General features: G+C 41.3%; 1 protein-coding gene across 2 annotated transcripts in view; it reads left to right on the top strand.

Moving 5' to 3' along the window:
• Nucleotides 1-15541, top strand: part of SMOC2 (SPARC related modular calcium binding 2) — a 326181-nt gene that overhangs the window by 259421 nt on the left and 51219 nt on the right. For both annotated transcript variants that reach the window (XM_075862596.1, XM_075862597.1), the window contains one exon: nt 7209-7395. In XM_075862596.1, coding sequence (XP_075718711.1) covers nt 7209-7395 — 187 coding nt within the window. The remainder of the gene's footprint in view (nt 1-7208; nt 7396-15541) is intronic.

Raw genomic sequence — 15541 nt, 5'->3', positions numbered from 1 at the left:
GAACAAAATAAAATCAGCACTTTTTTAGCAAATGCGTCAGTTTAGGCTAGTATTTTTCACACACGGTATAGACCACGGCCAAAATTCATCTCCTTTCACGTTCTTCCACTTCTCCCGTGCATGGGGATACCAAATATGTGTGCCTTATTCACTGTGCGGGCATGTGCCAGGGCTTGGCATAAAAGGAGGCTTTTTGGCATTTTCGGTCCAGGAATTTTGCATTTGATTTTAGAGCCGCATACTGTTTTCTGGGGGGCCTAATGCTGCTGAAACATTAGAAACACCCCATAAATGACTTCATTCACACAAGTAGACCCCACAAGGTTTCCTTCAAGGGGTTTATCATATTTTTAGCAAGTCCAGTTTTCTTCTGAAAGTTTCTTGAATAAGATGGAACAAAATAAAATCAGCACTTTTTTAGCAAATGCGTCAGTTTAGGCTAGTATTTTTCACACACGGTATAGACCACGGCCAAAATTCATCTCCTTTCACGTTCTTCCACTTCTCTCGTGCATGGGGATACCAAATATGTGTGCCTTATTCGCTGTGCGGGCATGTGCCAGGGCTTGGCATAAAAGGAGGCTTTTTGGTCCAGGAATTCTGCATTTGATTTTAGAGCCGCATACTGTTTTCTGGGGGGCCTAATGCTGCTGAAACATTAGAATCACCCCATAAATGACTTAATTCACACAAGTAGACCCCACAAGGTTTCCTTCAAGGGGTTTATCATATTTTTAGACAGTCCAGTTTTCTTCTGAAAGTTTCTTGAATAAGATGGAACAAAATAAAATTACCTTTTTTTTTTAACAATTGCGCCAGTTTATGCTAGCTTTTTCACACACAAAATGGACCACGGACAAAATTCATCGCATTTCACATTCTTCCACTTCTCCCGTGCATGGGGATACCAAATATGTGTGCTTTATTCACGGGCATGTGCCAGGGCTTGGCATAAAAGGAGGCTTTTTGGCCTTTTCGGTCCAGGAATTCTGCACTTGACTTTATAGCCGCATACTGTTTTCTGGGGGGCCTAATGCTGCTGAAACATTAGAATCACCCCATAAACGACTTCATTCACACAAGTAGACCCCACAAGGTTTCCTTCAAGGGGTTTATCATATTTTTAGACAGTCCCGTTTTCTTCTGAAAGTTTCTTGAATAAGATGGATCAAAATAAAATTAGCAATTTTTTAGCAAATGCGTCAGTTTATACCAGCATTTTTCACACACGGCTTAGACCACGGTCAAAATTAATCTCCGTTCACATTCTGCCACTTCTCCCGTGCATGGGGATACCAAATATGTGGCCTTATTTATCACATAGAGATGTAGGAGGGCGGACGATAGAAGAAGCTTATTTCACAAATCGCTTTTTTTCAAAGCTGGTTTTACAAAACTCAACAGAGTTTCTATAACACTTCCAAAATATCTGCTCTTGAAGCAGAAATCCCAAAATATTCATCTAGGGGTATAATGGGAATTTATTTTTTGGGGTTTTCTAAAATAAGAAATTTCAGGTTAATGCAAATGGAGCTCTCCAGCAGATGAACTTTAGAAAACATCAAACATGACATCCACCCCCCACCCATTCCCTCCCTCACCCTTGGAGTAAAATCAGGGGAAAAATAAAAACGTAATGTAGGGCAAATATATTTTCAACAAATTAACTAAAATCTAATAATTCAGAACAGTGTGGTATTTTTTAAAACATGGCTCAATGCACAGGCCTGGTTGCGAGGGACATGAGGGACAGAAATATCGGGAATCTTTGCGGTGCCCATCTTTTCTGCAGACGCGGCACTTTTTCTGGGGGTTGCTTCTGGTTGCTGTTGGGGGAATCCGACTGACGAAGTGTCTTTCAGTCAGTCGCGTGACATCCTCAGACTGGGGGCATTCTCGGGTGTCCTGAACATCAAAAATGAGGCCTTCAATAATTTTCTCCTGGAAATCCAGGTATGTGTCTCTGCCTCTGTTTTTTTTATAGAGCACAAATGAGTTGTGGATGGCCACCTGTAACAAATAAATGGCCACTTTTTTGTACCAGGTTTTAGTTTTGCGTTTTACTAAATAGGGCTGTAAAACCTGGTCGCTTAAATCCACCCCCCCCATGTACTTGTTATATTCGGACACGCTCACTGGTTTGTGCTTGTCCGATGTTGCCCCCCTTTCCCTCACTGCCACTGTTCCTGCGGTATGAATCGTGCTTAGCACATACACATCTTTGCGATCCCTGAACTTGACCGCCAGCAATTCTTCAGATGCATAAGCACAGGAGTCCCCCTTTACCATGCGCTTCCCCACTAATTGCTGTGGAAAACCAATTCTGTTTTTGCGCATGGTACCACATGCCCCAGTCCTTGCAGCATGCAAATGCCTAAACAGGGGCACACTGGAATAAAAATTATCACAGTACAGGTGGTACCCCTTGTGAAGTAGAGGCTGCATTATCTCCCACACGATCTTACTGCTGGTGGAAAGATCAGGGGGGCATCCAGGAACATTTATTGTGCGGTCCCGCCCTTCATAAATCCTGAAGGCGGTGGTATATCCTGACCCGCTTTCACACAATTTGTAGAGCTTAACGCCATATCTTGCCCTTTTGGAAGGTAGATATTGGCGAAAGCTAAGTCTGCCATGGAAGTTGAGGAGGGATTCGTCCACACTTACATTCTGCTCAGGGGTGTAGAGTTGCAGAAATAAATTATTCAGGGAATTTATTAGCGGTCTTATTTTGAACAACCGATTCAGGTTTGCATCGGTACTTGGGGGGGCCTGTGCGTTGTCATTGAAGTGGAGGAACCTCATTATTGTCTCATAACGAGACCTGGGCATTACTGCAGAATATACTGGGGTGGCTTGGGCGGGTCTTGTTGACCAGTAAGACCTAATGGAGGGCTTTTTGACAATACCCATATTTAGGGTGAGCCCCAAAAAATTTTTTAATTCCTGCAAATTGGTGGGCGTCCAATCTCTGGCATGGGTGGATGAAGGTTTCTGCCTTATATATTGCGTGGCATATAAATTTGTTTCGTGGACAATCTGATTTAGGATGTCGTCCGTTATAAATAAATGGAAGTAATCCATTTGGACAAAATTTGTATTGTCCACGGTTATGCCAGGAGTGGCCGTAAATCCGTGGATTCTAGGCCCAAAAGATGGGGCAGGTGCCCATACAAGAGCCTGGACTGGAGGGACCAGGCTGTCCCGTGCTACAGCGCTACTTGGCCCTGCGCTTTCATGTTCTGCAGTTTCGACTGCATCAGGGACAACGTCCCCTGAAGATGAACCTGAAGTGACGCTGTCATCGTCACTACCTAAAACAGGTTCCATCTCGGACGCCATCTCTGATGCGGTCTCCGACTCAGACCACAGCATGGCGTATGCCTCCTCGGCGCTAAACAACTTCCTCGCCATAACGTAACTAACACTAACACTAACTAAACAAATTTTTTTTTTTTTTTTTTTTTTATAAAACACACAAACTAACTGCTATATATATCTACACTACCGCTAACAAAAAAATAAACCGCTATTGCTATATATATTATATATATGTGGATATATATATAATTATATACTCCCTACCTGCCTATTCTAATAGAATAAAAGAAAGAAAGGTAGATAGATAGAAAAAAAGATAGATGGATAGATAGATTGTATAGATAGATAGAAATCTATCTATACAGAGAATGTTTTAGTGTAACTGTATTTTTTTTCACTGTATTCTTCTGGCAGCAATTCTCCCGAGTCTCTTCTTCTCCTCAAACTGAAACAATGTTTGAGGAGAAGAAAAGAGGCAGGAGATTTACTGCCAGAAAAGTCAAAATAAAACAAATGTGGTCGCTGTGATAGGTTTTCACAGCGACCACATGATCAGGGACCATCAGATTGGTCCCTGATACTCTGCCCAGTGCCCAGAGCTGTTGGTAACAGCGAGGGCACAGGGCTGTGTGCACGCGATCGCGTGCACACTGTTTTCTATGCAGAAATGCATGTGATCGCTGTGATTGGTTGTCACAGCGATCACATGTTCAGGGGCCAAAAGATTGACCCCTGACATTCTGCCCAGTGCCCATGGCTGTTAGCAACAGCCAGGGCATAGAGCTGTGTGCACGCGATCGCGCGTGCACAGTCTCTGAAGTGCGGCCGTATATATACTATACGCCGGACTTTAGAGACCCTGGCCGCTGGCCGTATATTTACGGCCAGCGGTCGGGAACCTGTTAAAGGATTCCCATATAATACATTTATGTCATGTCCACAGGATAAAATCTCTGATAGGTGGGGGTTCCATCTTTATATCCCCATTATGTACTAGTTCTTTGTATTAACCACACATATACATGTTATTAAGATGACCTCTAAGGCCTCTTTTTTCAAGCCAAACAAGCCTAATTTCTCAAGCCTTTCATTGTAAGGGACACCTCCCATCCCATTTAATAATCGAGTTGCCCACCTTTGAACCCTCTCCAGTTCTCCTAGATCCTTATTACAATTTGGAGCTCAAAACTGAATTCCATATTCAAGATGTGGCCTTACAAGGAATTTATAGAGGGGTAATATTACATTTGACCCAAGGCTTTTTATCTCTCTTTTTACACACCCTAAAATCCCTTTTGCAGCTGCTGCTTGACATTGAGTACTGCTGATCAGCTTATTTGTAACCAGAATACCCAGGTCTTTATCTTGTTCCATTATCCACAGTTTTATTCTATTTACTGTATATTCATTAATACTATTATTGCAGCCTAGGTGTATTACTTGATATTTATCAACATAAAATGTAATCTGCCATGTTTTTGCCCAAGCTGCCAGCTTATCTACTGTAGGTCTATCTGTAATATTTTATAGTCAATGTATGGAATTTACTTAGATAGTATGGCGCCACATGACATTTATAGATTATAGCAATACACGTGTTCACCTAATGAGCTGAGTCCTGGTGGACACCAATGTTCAGTCACTCTCCCCACAACTAGTTCTCTGCATATTGATCTTGTGTTCACAGCATAGCAGCTAATAGAAAAAGTGTTTTTCCCTGCTTGTCAGGGAAGGAGAAGAGCCTCTGCAGTAGCATGGCAGTATATCAGAGAAGACTCCTTCTGAGGGGGGAAGAAATAAGGAACTAAATCATCACCTGCCAGAGGGGAAGATTCTGCTTAGACCCTTTCCCCTAGCAGCACAGATTAGCATCAGCACCAAGGGGGACACAAAGAAGCAAACAATTATGCAAAGGGTATTTTTTTATGCTTGAAACACTGCAAATTACTTTGAAACAGCTATTAAAAGCGTTTCAGGACTTTTGGTATGAAAATTATTCATGTAATAACCCCTTTAAGGGACATTTACATGTACAGATTACTGACTAATCAGACCAATAACTATGTAAATTAATGTGACTAAATGGTCATTGATCTGATTTAAATCTGTCTGGCTCCATAGCTTGACAGAGGTCAGAGTGTCTAACTACCAGGGTGGAAGGCATAGCATGGGACCCAACAACTAAGGGGCCCCATCTCTACATACAGTTTGGTCCAGTAAGTGATGACTATGCACCAGGGGCAGATCCAGGTTTGAATTCTAGTGGATAAGCGGAAAAAAAGTGGGACACGGTGCCAAGGTGAATTTTACTTTTCTTTGGTCACTCCCCTCACCACTTCCTTAAATATGTAAACCACACCATCAACACAAATAGGAAAATTAAAGTGGAACATAGAAATACCATCATACAGTATAGACAAGGACAGGCCTACACTCGCTTTTTCAGGCAGGGACAAGTGTAAACTGCCACTATACAAACACTAATTTAACCAATAATATGGTCATACAGTGACCATATACTGGTTAGAAACCAGTTCTATACTGATGCTCTGCAGAGTATTATCGCACTGCAGACTATGCAAGAGAATACAGCACTGATGCAGTCACAGGCAAATTATATAACATTTGAAGAGGACCTCTCAACTCTCCTGACATTCAAACCTGTTTTACTAAATACTTATATACACCATGAAATAACAATTATGGAGAATCTTTTCTTAGAACTCTATATTGTGCCGTTTCTCTATTACTCCTCCTAGAAATGTATAAATAAATTGAGAACTGGGTGTTACCATTCCCCTTGTCAAAGGGATGTGTCCCTACAAACTGACAGTGTAAAACCATCGCTAAAAGTATCAGACTGTGTAAGGACACATCCTATTGACAAGGGGAATGGTAACACTCAGTTAGGTCAATTAGTCAACTAGACCTGGGCTACACTGAGACTTTTTGTAGCACTACTGATTGATTATAACTGTTTAGCCTTATACATACATTTCCATATATTTTTTCTACAATTTTATGCATTATCCTGGTAAATTAGGGAGTCCAAAATAATAATAAGCATTGCATGTTCTGGACTTGTTGCTGAAAATGGTCAAGGTAGGGTGAGGCCCCATCCCAATTTTTTATATGTTGCTCCATGGTTATTTGTTACACAACTGCTCCAACATCAATGACCTGAAGTAACGTTGTAAAGAAAAATGGGCCAAAATGTAGGTGGTTCTACATGTTACTGAATACTAGGGTGTACTTATTTTTTCCAAATTGGTTTCTGAATGTTGGTTTACTTTTTGGAAAACATGACTACATTTTGAAATCTGTTTTATTTTTTTGTTGTTGTCACTAGAGGATATTTGTTTATTGAGAGACCACACCATTCAAGTGTTATTTAGGCCCTGATAAATAAAGACATATAACTGACTGTAAGCATTTACCTTTGCCAAATCAGTAAGGTTTTAACATACATCCTATAGAACAACTTCACATTACCTAGCTTCTAAAATATATACTATGTCATACACAAATATACAAAGCTTCAACATGGTCAGAGCCTAGGTATTTACCATAGTATATAGTAACCCTTTTATAGCTACTATTTCTATACAGTTGCAAACATTTCTCATTGACTACCATTGCAGTCGAATTATGCTTTTCAAAACAGTTATAAAAAAAAAAGTTCCACCAACGTTTTACTATTTATGACTACGAGCACATATATGTTGGCTAAACGCACATCAATGCAATATGAGACATAGACATTGTGTCATTTGGGAGTCTTCTATAGGTATTTTCAATTCTTTGAATGTTTTTTATGCAGGAATTCCTCTGTACTAAAAATAAAATGTTTCTAAAATTGTTATTGTTACTATTATTATTTCACACAGCATCATCTTGTGATCAGGAACATCAGTCCGCACTAGAAGAAGCCAGACAACCAAAGAATGATAATGTTTTTATTCCTGAGTGTGCAAACGGAGGTTTATACAAATCTGTACAGTGTCACCCATCCACAGGATATTGCTGGTGTGTCCTTGTGGACACTGGACGCCCCATACCTGGCACATCCACAAGGTAAATATATTTATTATCATTTCATAAACATGGATAGTGCTCTACTAAACTCCTTATGTCTTGAAAAGTACAGTTAAGTCCAGAATTATTTGGACAGTGACACAATCTTCATGATTTGAGCTCTGCATGCCACCACGTTGGATTTGAAATGAAACATGAAATGCATTCTTGATCAGGTGATTGACTTGGCCATTGCAAAATATTCCACTTCTTTGCCTTAAAAATCTCTTGGGTTGCTTTCGCAGTATGTTTTGGGTCATTGTTCATCTGTACTGTGATGTGACATCCAATTAACCTTGCTGCATTTGGTTGAATCTGAGCAGAAAGTATATCCCTGAACATTTCAGAATTCATCCGGATGCTTCTTTCTTCAGTCACATCATCATTAAACACTAGTGACCCAGTGCCTTGGGCAGCCATGCATGCCCATACTATCACACGGCCTCACCATGTTTTACAGAGGATGTGGTGTGCTTTGGATCATAAGCCGTTCCAAGCCTTCTCCATACATTCTTCCTCCCATCATTCTGGTACAGGTTGTGTAATGGTGGGGGGGGGGTAGGGAAACGGACAAGTGAGCCCTAATCTACCCGCCACTCTGTCCCTGCCTACTTGCAACGACCCGCCCTAGACGACGGGGTACAACTGGGCGGCGGTCCCTGCGCTCAGTAAGTGCATGACAAACACGACAAACAAACAAGGGAACACAAGCAAGGGAAATGGGCAGTTGCTCGCGGAAACACCGTGAGCAACAGAGTAGTGAACGAGCCGAGTCAAGCCAGGAGAGTGCGAGGTACAAAGCGAAAAGCAGAAGAGTAGTCGGTAAGCCAGGGTCTGTATGGAGCAGGATCAAAAAGTAGCAGGAGCTGTAGCTGGGCCAGGAAACCTCAAGGAAAGAATTCACAAGCACAGATGGACAGGAAGAGCAGGCTTAAATAGACCGAGGGCGGGAGCTAGCTGAGTCTGGCCAGGTTGCGATAGGCTCTCCCACTCCTAAGCCTGCCAGCCTGAGTGGAGGAAGCTGGTGTCTGTCTCAGGGATGTACACTCAGGTGTTGACTGATTAATTCTGGGAGTTAACCCTGAAGCAGTGCCTGGCAGATCCTTTACAGTACCCCCCCTTTTATGAGGGGCCACCGGACCCTTTCTAAGTGGACCTGGCTTACTGGGGAAACGCAGGTGGAACCTCCTGACCAATACCCCAGCGTGAACATCCCGGGCGGGTACCCAAGTCCTCTCCTCGGGCCCGTATCCTCTCCAATGGACCAGGTACTGGAGGGAGCCTTGGACCATCTTGCTGTCCACGATCCTGGCCACCTCAAATTCCACCCCCTCAGGGGTGAGGACGGGAACAGGAGGTTTCCTCGAGGGGGCCAAGGACGGGGAGCAGCGTTTCAGGAGGGAGGCATGAAACACGTTGTGTATACGAAAAGACGGGGGTAACTCCAGCCGGAAAGAGACAGGACTGAGGACCTCAATGACCTTATACGGCCCAATAAACCGGGGAGCAAACTTTTTGGACGGAACCTTGAGACGCAAGTTCCTGGATGACAACCACACCAGATCCCCGACCACAAACAGGGGGTTAGCAGAACGTCTTCTATCGGCCTGAGCCTTCTGTATGCTCTGGGACGCCTCTAGGTTCTTCTGAACCTGGGCCCAGACTGTGCACAGATCCCGATGAACGACCTCCACCTCGGGATTGTTGGAACAACCAGGTGAAACGGAGGAGAACCGTGGATTAAACCCAAAATTACAGAAAAAGGGAGAGACCCCTGACGAGTTACTGACCCGGTTATTAAGGGAAAATTCGGCGAGGGGAATGAAAGAAACCCAATCAAATTGACAGTCAGAGACAAAACATCTTAAGTATTGTTCTAGAGACTGATTAGTCCTCTCCGTTTGGCCATTGGTTTCAGGATGGAAGGCAGAGGAGAAGGACAGATCAATCCCCAACTTATTACAGAAGGCTCTCCAAAACAATGAAACAAATTGTACCCCTCTGTCAGAAACAATATTGACGGGGACCCCATGGAGACGCAGGATGTGTTTGATAAACAAGGTAGCCAACGTCTTGGCGTTGGGTAGTTTCTTGAGGGGCACAAAGTGGCACATTTTACTGAAGCGGTCTACCACCACCCACACCACCGACTTGCCTTGGGATGGAGGCAAATCGGTGATAAAATCCATGGAGATATGTGTCCAAGGTCTCTGGGGAATGGGCAACGAACGCAGTAAGCCCGCTGGTCGGGACCTGGGAGCTTTGTACCTCGCACTCTCCTGGCTTGACTCGGCTCGTTCACTACTCTGTTGCTCACGGTGTTTCCGCGAGCAACTGCCCATTTCCCTTGCTTGTGTTCCCTTGTTTGTTTGTCGTGTTTGTCATGCACTTACTGAGCGCAGGGACCGCCGCCCAGTTGTACCCCGTCGTCTAGGGCGGGTCGTTGCAAGTAGGCAGGGACAGAGTGGCGGGTAGATTAGGGCTCACTTGTCCGTTTCCCTACCCCCCCCCCCACCATTACAAATTCACAAGCGGTGTCTGTCTCAGGGATGTACACTCAGGTGTTGACTGATTAATTCTGGGAGTTAACCCTGAAGCAGTGCCTGGCAGATCCTTTACAGGTTGATCTTAGTTTCATCTGTCCAAAGAATGCTGTTCCAGAACTGGGATGGCTTCTTTAGATGTTGTTTGGTAAAGTCTAATCTGGCCTTTCTATTTTTGAGGCTGATTAATGGTTTGCACCTTGTGGTGAACCCTCTGTATTTGCTCTCATGAAGTCTTCTCTTTATGGTAGACTTAGATACTGATACACCTACTTCCAGGAGAGTGCTCTTCACTTGGGTAGATGTTGTTAAGTGTTTTTTCTTCACCATGGAAAGGATTCTGTGATCATCCACCACTGTTGTCTTCTGTGGACGTCCAGGCCTTTTAGAGTTCACGAGATCACCAGCGCGCTCTTTTTTTTTTCCAAAAATGTACCAAACTGTTGATTTGGCCACTCCTAACATTTGTTCTATCTCTGTGATGGATTTCTTCATTTTTATTCAGTCTAACGATGGTCTGTTTCACTTGCATTGAGAGCTCCTTTAACCTCATGTTGTGGGTTCACAGCAACAACTTCCAAATGCAAATGCCACACCTGGAATTAACTCCAGACCTTTTACCTGCTTAATTGATAATGGATTAATGAGGGAATAGCCCATGCAGCCCATTAAATAGCTTTTGAGATAATTAAAGATCTGTAATTCCTAAACCCTTCCTCAAATTAGGATGTGAATACCCTCAAATTATAGCTGATAGTCTGCACTTTAACCCCTTAATGACCAGGCCATTTTGCACGTTAATGACCAAGGATTATTTTTTGTTTTTTCACCATCGCATTCCAAGAGTCGTAACTTGTTTTTTTATTCCGTCGACATAGCCGTATAAGGGCTTATTTTTTGCGGGACGAGTTGTATTTTGTAATTGTACCATTTTTAGATGCTTATAATATATCGATTAACTTTTAGCAACTTTATTTTAGGAGAGAATTGAAAATAAGCAGCTATTCCAGCATTGATTTTCACTTTATAAATTTACGCCGTTTACTATGCAGCGTAAATAACATGTTAACTTTATTCTATGGGTCGGCACGACTACGGGGATATCAAATATGTAAAGGTTTTATATGTTTTCCTGCGTTTTGCATAATAAAAACCCTTTTAGAAAAAAATTACTTGTTTTTGCGTCGCAGCATTCCAAGAGACGTAATTTTTTTATTTTTGCATCAATGTGGCCGTATGTGGGCTTGATTTTTGCAGGCCAATGTGTAGTTTTTATTAGTACTATTTTGGGGTACATAGGACTTATAGATTAACTTTTATTTAATTTTTTATGGGGGGAATGGGAGAAAAGAGAGAATTTTGCCGTTGTTTTTTGAGGTTTTTTTGGACGCCGTTCATCCGGCGATTTAAGTAATGTGTTCATTTTGTTACAATCGCGGGGATACCATATATGTGTATGTGTTATTTGTTTTGGCACTTTTACTAAATATAACCACTTTTTGGGCAAAACAATTATTTTTTTCACAAACTTTATTTAACTGCTTTACATTTTTTTTTTTGGCCCACCAGGGGACTTCACTTTGCGATCTGCTGATCGCATATATAATGCTTTGGCATACTTAGTATACCAAAGCATTATTGCCTAATTGATAGGCAATCTATTAGGCCATGCAGGCATTTGCTGAAGACAGACCTGGGGGTCTTTGTTAGGCCCCCGGCTGCCATGGAAACCCGACTGCGAACCGCGACTTCTTTGCGGGGGCGCCGATGGGGTGACAGAGGGAGCTCCCTCTGTCAAACACATTAGATGACGCTGTCGCTATTGACAGCGGCATTTAATGGGTTAAACTGACGGAATCGGAGCGCACTTCTATTCCGGCAGTTGCAGCAGGAGCCAGGCTGTGTATAACAGCTATGCTCCTGCCGCTGATCGCATGTGTACATTGTCAGTACCCGTGCGATCACAGGACGGATATATCCGTCCTCCTGTGCGAACAAGCAGCTGCAGAGTACGGATATATCCGTCCTTCGGCGTTAACAGGTTAAGCCCATATTGGTGATATAACTGTATATTCAATATGTTTTGATAAACAGCTAAAATGTGTGTCACTGTCCAAATAATTCTGGAACTAACTGTATAAACTATAGATTTTAAAAGTTTTCCGTGATAAATGATTTAACTAATCAAACATAAAAATGGTCATATACTATTAAATCAGATGTTTAGGCAGTAACCAAAGTTTTTATTTAAAGAAATAATGGCATATTTTATTTTCCAAGAAATGTTTAAATAAATTGACACCTAGGTGTTACCAGTTGGGGGTGTATCCCTACCCAGACAAACACTGTCCAATCAGAGCTGACAAGGTGAGACTGTGTAAGGACACTCCCCTTTGACAAGGGGAATGGTAGCACCCAGTTGTCAATTTATTAATACATTTCTAGTAGGAATAACAGAGAAATGGAAATATGTTCCAGTTTTGTTATTTTATAAGGAATCCAAGTATTACCTAAAAGAGACATATCAGGAGAGGTCATGACCGGTAATAGTTAAATAGTATGGAATCTAAACTGTCACAGGATAGAAAATTCAGACAAAATGACAGCTGGTTGTTAATTTCTGAAAAACAATTCACAAATGATAAAAAAAATATGGCTCCTAAAATAGCCACGTATATCAAACTGGAAAAATGTCAATATCTTTGTAAATAAAATAAAACAGAAATACTAAATTGTGGCTGGTGCTTCTGCAGTGTTAATGTATGGCAAATGTTAAGGTTTTGGTGGAAATACTCTATAAAGATATGATAGAGGGAAAAACTAAGTGTGAAAATCTTATTCACATTGGAGCAGATTTACTAATGTGCCTAGAGCTTGCTGTAACATGCACCAAAATGGGAAGCATTTCGAGCACATAATGTCGCATCAAGTTTTAGACTTATGTATGAAGCAAGTGTGCCAAAAATAACAGATGTTTGCGCCTCATTAGACACACTTTTGAAAAGTGTTTAGAAACGGGTGCATGGCTTAGTGATAAAGGGACATGGCTTACAAAGCACCAAAGTGGCACAATATCTGGCATAAATTAAGCCAACCAAGAGGTGGTATAAGAAAGAGAAAAGTGTCTGACATGTTAACCCCTTAGTGACCAGCCCATTTTAGGCCTTAATGACCAAGCTATTTTATTCGTTTTTCTATAGTCTCATTCAAAGAGCTATAACGTTCTTATTTTTTCGTCTACATAGCTGTATGAGGACTTGTTGTGCTTTTTAATGGCACCATTTTTGGGTACATATAATTTTTATATTAACTTTTATTAACTATTTTGGGGGGGATTATAAAAAAAAACTGAAATTCCGCCATTGTTCTATGCGTTTTTAAATTGACGCCGTTCACTATGCGACGTAAATAACATGTTACCTTTATTCTATGGGTCGGTACGATTACGGCGATACCACATATGTTGAGGTTTTTTTATGTTTTACGACTTTTGCACAATAAAAACACTTTTGAACTAAAATTATTTGTTTTTGCATCGTCGCTTTCCAAGAGCCGTAATTTTTTTATTTTTCCATCAATGTAGTGATTTTTTGGGCTTGTTTTCTGCGGGACAAGACGTAGTTTTGAATGGTACTGTTTTGGGGTGCATGGGACTTATTGATTCATTTTTATTATGACTTTTTTGGGGGGCAATGGAAAAAAATTGCAATTTCGCGATGGTTTTTTGCGTTTTTTTTTACGGTGTTCACTTTGCGGTTTAAATTACATATTAACTTTATTAATGGAGTCATTACGGTCGCAGCGATACCACATATGTGTACTTTTTTTATTTTTTTACACTTTTACTAAATAAAACCACTTTTTATGGAAAAAAATGGTTTTATTTTTTTTTTTTACTGTACTTTTTATTAATAATATTTATTTCACTTTGATAACTGATTTTATTAGTCCCACTAGGGGACTTTACTGTGCGATATTCCGATCGCTGCTATAATGCTCTGGTATACTTCGTATACCAGAGCATTATTGCCTGTCCGTGTAATTCTGACAGGCAATCTGTTAGGACGTGCCTCCGGCGCGTCCTAACAGGAATATGTCCAGGGCAGACCTGGGGGCTTTTATCAAGCCCCCGGCTGCCATGACACCCCATCGGAGACCCGCGATTTCATTCGCGGGCCGCCGATGGGTGACAGAGGGAGCGCACTCCCTCTGTAAACAAAGTTAAATGCCGCGGTCGCTATTGACGGCGGCATTTAACGGGTTAAACGGCCGCGATCGAAGTAAACTTCGATCGCGGGCGTTGGAGCAGGAGCTCAGCTGTCATCAGACAGCAGAGCCCCGGCTCCTGCCTGCACGGGAGACCCGTGCAGGACTTAGACTAGGCTGACGTGAAAAGGCGTCAGCCTAGCCTAAAGCCCATTAGTGACCGACGTAAAAAGGCGTATTAGTGGTCACTAAGGGGTTAAGCAAGATGTGCGATATAAATCATACAGCGTGCGCCACTATGATAAATTTGGCGAATCTTCTGACTGCCTGGTCTGTTTAATGCTTCTCATTATGTGTTAGAAAAACTCGCCATCATCTTTTCTTTTAAAACAAAATAGCGAAGATTTATTAATGTATTTATAACACTTTTCTAACATAAATAGATTGAAAATATGTTGTTGGGGCCAAACGCCATATTTATAAATCCCCTGCGCCTTCTTTAAAAAAAAATTATCTTTATAAAATATGTTTCAATATGCAGAAAGAACAATAAAATGGTGGAGACCTTTGAGGCCATTTTTTTTTTTAATATAATGAATATATTTCTTGCTAATAAGCATTTTTCTAATTTATTATAATATACTAGCTAGGCTTGAGAAGGCGCTTCATTGAGAAGGTGAAACGTTGCTGTGAACCTTTTTTGCATAAATCTATTAATTTTTCATCTGGAGGTGCTGCTTCTTCATCTTCAGTGTTGTGCTGTAATATACTATAATATTTTTCTTAGTTATAGCACTGCAGCTTCTAAGTATCCACTATTCATAGAAACTGCAGAACGACGCACTTAGTCGAATCCATCAGTGAGCTGGACTATGTACAGTAAATACATAGAAGCTGCAGTGCTAATACGAAGCAACATTTTTAGTAAAAATATATCAGAAAAGTGCTTAGTATCAGAAAGTACATACATAGATTCGTAACAAAAATGGCACCAAAGGTTTCCATAGCTCTTAGAGATTTAGTATACAGTGCTGTGAAAATATATTTGACAACTTCTTCAATTTTTGCATATTTGTCACATTTGTATGTTTCAGATCATCAAACTACTTTTAAAATTAGACAAAGATAACCCAGGTAAACACAAAATGCTGTTTTTAAATGATGATTTCATTTTTTGAAGGAAAAATGCTGTTCGGCCTTGAAGGCCTTATGTGAAGGACTGTTCGCCCCTTAGCTACTAAGTCAAACAGTTAACCAAATTCAATTGACAATTAGGTTCAATTTCACTAGTAACACCCAGGCATGATTACTGCCAGACCTGTTGAATCTAAACATCACTTAAATAGAACCTGTCAGGAAATGTGAAGCAACTAGAAGCTCTCAAAACCAGCACATGA

This window comes from Rhinoderma darwinii, chromosome 4 (genome assembly GCF_050947455.1).
Source record: "Rhinoderma darwinii isolate aRhiDar2 chromosome 4, aRhiDar2.hap1, whole genome shotgun sequence".
NCBI classification, from domain to species: Eukaryota; Metazoa; Chordata; class Amphibia; order Anura; family Rhinodermatidae; genus Rhinoderma; species Rhinoderma darwinii.
This window is presented reverse-complemented; position numbering and strand designations above follow the sequence as displayed.